The sequence below is a fragment of the Diabrotica undecimpunctata genome, chromosome 9, assembly GCF_040954645.1.
Source record: "Diabrotica undecimpunctata isolate CICGRU chromosome 9, icDiaUnde3, whole genome shotgun sequence".
Lineage (NCBI taxonomy): Eukaryota > Metazoa > Arthropoda > Insecta > Coleoptera > Chrysomelidae > Diabrotica > Diabrotica undecimpunctata.
In genome coordinates, this window is record NC_092811.1 from 71380945 (window position 1) to 71383880 (window position 2936).

Genomic DNA, 2936 nt, shown 5'->3' on the forward strand with positions numbered 1-2936 from the left:
TTATGGTGAAAAACAGTACAAAGACAAGTAAGGTGACCCCAAGAAGTAGGAGATATGAGGAAAGAATATGTGAAGAAGTGAGTCATACAAGAACTGGTAGGAGAACGAAAAATAAGAAACTGCCATGGGATAAGATGATGAAAGAAGAAGGCGTATGATGAATAGAAAGCAAATGAGGACGTGGACAAATTGAGGTATGGTATGTGTTATTGGGTGATTAGTAAGGAAGTTATAAAATGTTAGATGCTAGTTGGCTGGTTGGGAAAAAGGAAAACAGAAGCAAAATGAAAAAGATGAAATTTAAATGCAATTATTGGAATGTTGATTAAAATTAAAGGGAACAGTTGTCGGTGAATGGGAGTAAAAGGTCCGTTTAGGGTAGTTTGGTGGTTAACACAGTTGGGGCTAGTCCTCATGTCTCTAGAGATCTCAAGGTCTCCTCATACAAGTCCAACCGTAAAGTATTTATATCTTGGATGTTATGAATTAATTTGACTCCATCAGGGATGTTGAAATGATGATTGTTGACTTTAAGGTGCTGTGAAAAAGCTGATGTATTATCTCTTATAGAGTTTTCAGCAGATCTAGTTGTGACCTATAAGGCCAATGTAGGAGGCATCGCAATCAAGTCAGTCTGAAAACTCCACTACGGTTCATATAGGGTATTGTATCCTTAGTATTTGTCAAGCAATGGTTAAGAGTATTTCCAACTTTGAAAGATATGTGTGTCTTTTCTGATGAATTCATTATAATACGTCTGATATTTTCAGATAGTTTGATACGGTAAAAACCTGTAATTGAGAGTAGAAGAAGATTGATTGTAAGCAGAATTTTGAAGCAATCTAGATTCTCTTTTCTGGATGAGTTTATCTATTATAAAAGGATCATAACCATTGTTGACAGCTATTTGTTTTATGATGTTGAGTTCTTTATTAAAGGAGTCAATAGAGACAGGTATTAAATATAGTCTGAGGATGAAACTTGTGAAAGCAGCTAATTTGTGTGATAGAGGGTGATTGGAGGAAAAATGAATGACATGATCATTCATGGTTTGGGTGGGCTTGCGAAAGATACCAAAGTCAAATTGATTGTTGAGTCTGGTAATAGATAAATCTAGAAAATTAATGGCTTGGGAAGATTCTAGTTCCATGGTAAATTAGATATTTGGAACATAACTAGATAACAGGAACATAATTAGATAACATAACGGAACCAGTGTAAAATTTCAAGATTTTTTATGATGTGGTTGGATTCTAAATGATCCATAAAGACATCAGCCAGGAATGGGGATAAGCAACTGCCCATTGCTAAACCATCAGGTTGTTTATAAAATGTGTTGTTGAATTGGAATAAATCTTGAGATAGACATAATTCAATGATATCCAATATCGATGAAATGACGTTGGACTGAATCGACTTGTTGACTAGGAATGTTTTTACCAGACTAAGAATTTCAAGTTTGGGCACTGAAGTAAATAAATTGCTAACATCAAAAGAAAGCATAGTAATGTCAGGATTAAGAGTAATGAGTTGAAGTTTATCAACCAATTGATATGAATTGATTACAGTAAACTGTGGAGTAAAATTAAATAGATTTTTTAAAGTATTAAGTATGAATTTAGATAAAATAGACACTGAAGTGTTGATGAAACTGACAACGGGACGAATGGGAATTCCAACTTTATGTATCTTGGGCAAGCCATATAACCTTGAAATGAGAGGGTTACCAGGTAAAAAAAAACCAGGTAAATTTGAAAGAAATTCAGAATGGTTTTTGACATGATCTTTGAGTTTGGATATAAATCTCTTAGAAGGATCAGTTGGTATAAGGGTGAAGTGATTTTCATCTAGAAAAGAAGAGACTTTATTGTCATATGAATCACGGTCTAGAATAACCAAACAATTACCTTTATCAGCCTTACAAAAATTTTGGTTGTGTCTTGAAATTTTATGTTTGATTGATTTAAGGATCTTAAGCTGCGATTGTGTTTTTTGGAAGGAAAAATTGTGAGAAAAAGAAGCGTTTAGAGTATCTGAAGAGTTTGATGTTGAAGAAATCTTATTTTTAAATTTAATGATGTAACGGCAACAGGAGTTTCTCATTGACGTTCTTTGGGAAAGAGATAATGAAAGGTTTTGGATTACTATATCTGTCTCAATGGATAGACTCTCAAGATCGTGTAAAGACAAATCTTTAGGAACTGAGTGTTTGAGATCATAGTTTAGAAGTTTAATCTCATCTTCTGTAAAGTTAAGATCAGTGAGGTTCTTTATTCTAGGATGAAATTTAAATTCAAAATTTGTTGTTATTTCTTTCATAAGCAGCATTATCATGCAAAGCTTTAACCCTGATAAGATTGATAAGTTTATTGTTTAATCTATTGAATTGGCAGAATCTACCTTGTCATGTCCATCTGTCAAAAAATTGTTAATATTAATGAATCCGAAAATTTTGAGCAAAGAGTCATACATTAGCTTAAATTTACAGTTTATAACATTAAGTTAACTATAATGTGCACATATCTCATTCTTCAAAAGTTTTATCTGCAGTGAAGTCCTGATGTTGAGTGGTACATTCTTAGATGTCCTGACAATACTGAAGGCTGGAAAAACTTTGAATTTGAGACATTGGTGGATAAACCATATATCTAGCTTTAAGTTGTTTCTTTGTGTTACTAGCCGCAAATACTGAAGAGCCAAATTTTTTTTGGAAATAATATTCATGACCCATTCCAAACAGGCTTCAGATCGAATCGAAGTACAATGGATAACTTGGGCACACTACACACTGACATTGTTAACGCATTTTCGAATAGAAGCGAAGTCATTACAGTAGCTTTAAATATCCAAAGTGCCTTCGACACTGTACAAAGACCTCTAATTTTAAGAAAATTAACGGAATATTATTTAACTGGTAACATTTATTTATTTTTAAA

The 2936-nt window shown here is 33.0% G+C and overlaps 1 protein-coding gene across 1 annotated transcript; it reads right to left on the reverse strand.

Moving 5' to 3' along the window:
• Positions 1-1194: 1194 nt before the first annotated feature.
• LOC140451127 (uncharacterized) lies at positions 1195-2328 on the reverse strand. The gene has a single exon (XM_072544857.1). The coding sequence runs from the start codon at positions 2326-2328 to the stop codon at positions 1195-1197; it is 1134 nt and encodes a 377-aa protein (XP_072400958.1).
• Positions 2329-2936: the final 608 nt, after the last annotated feature.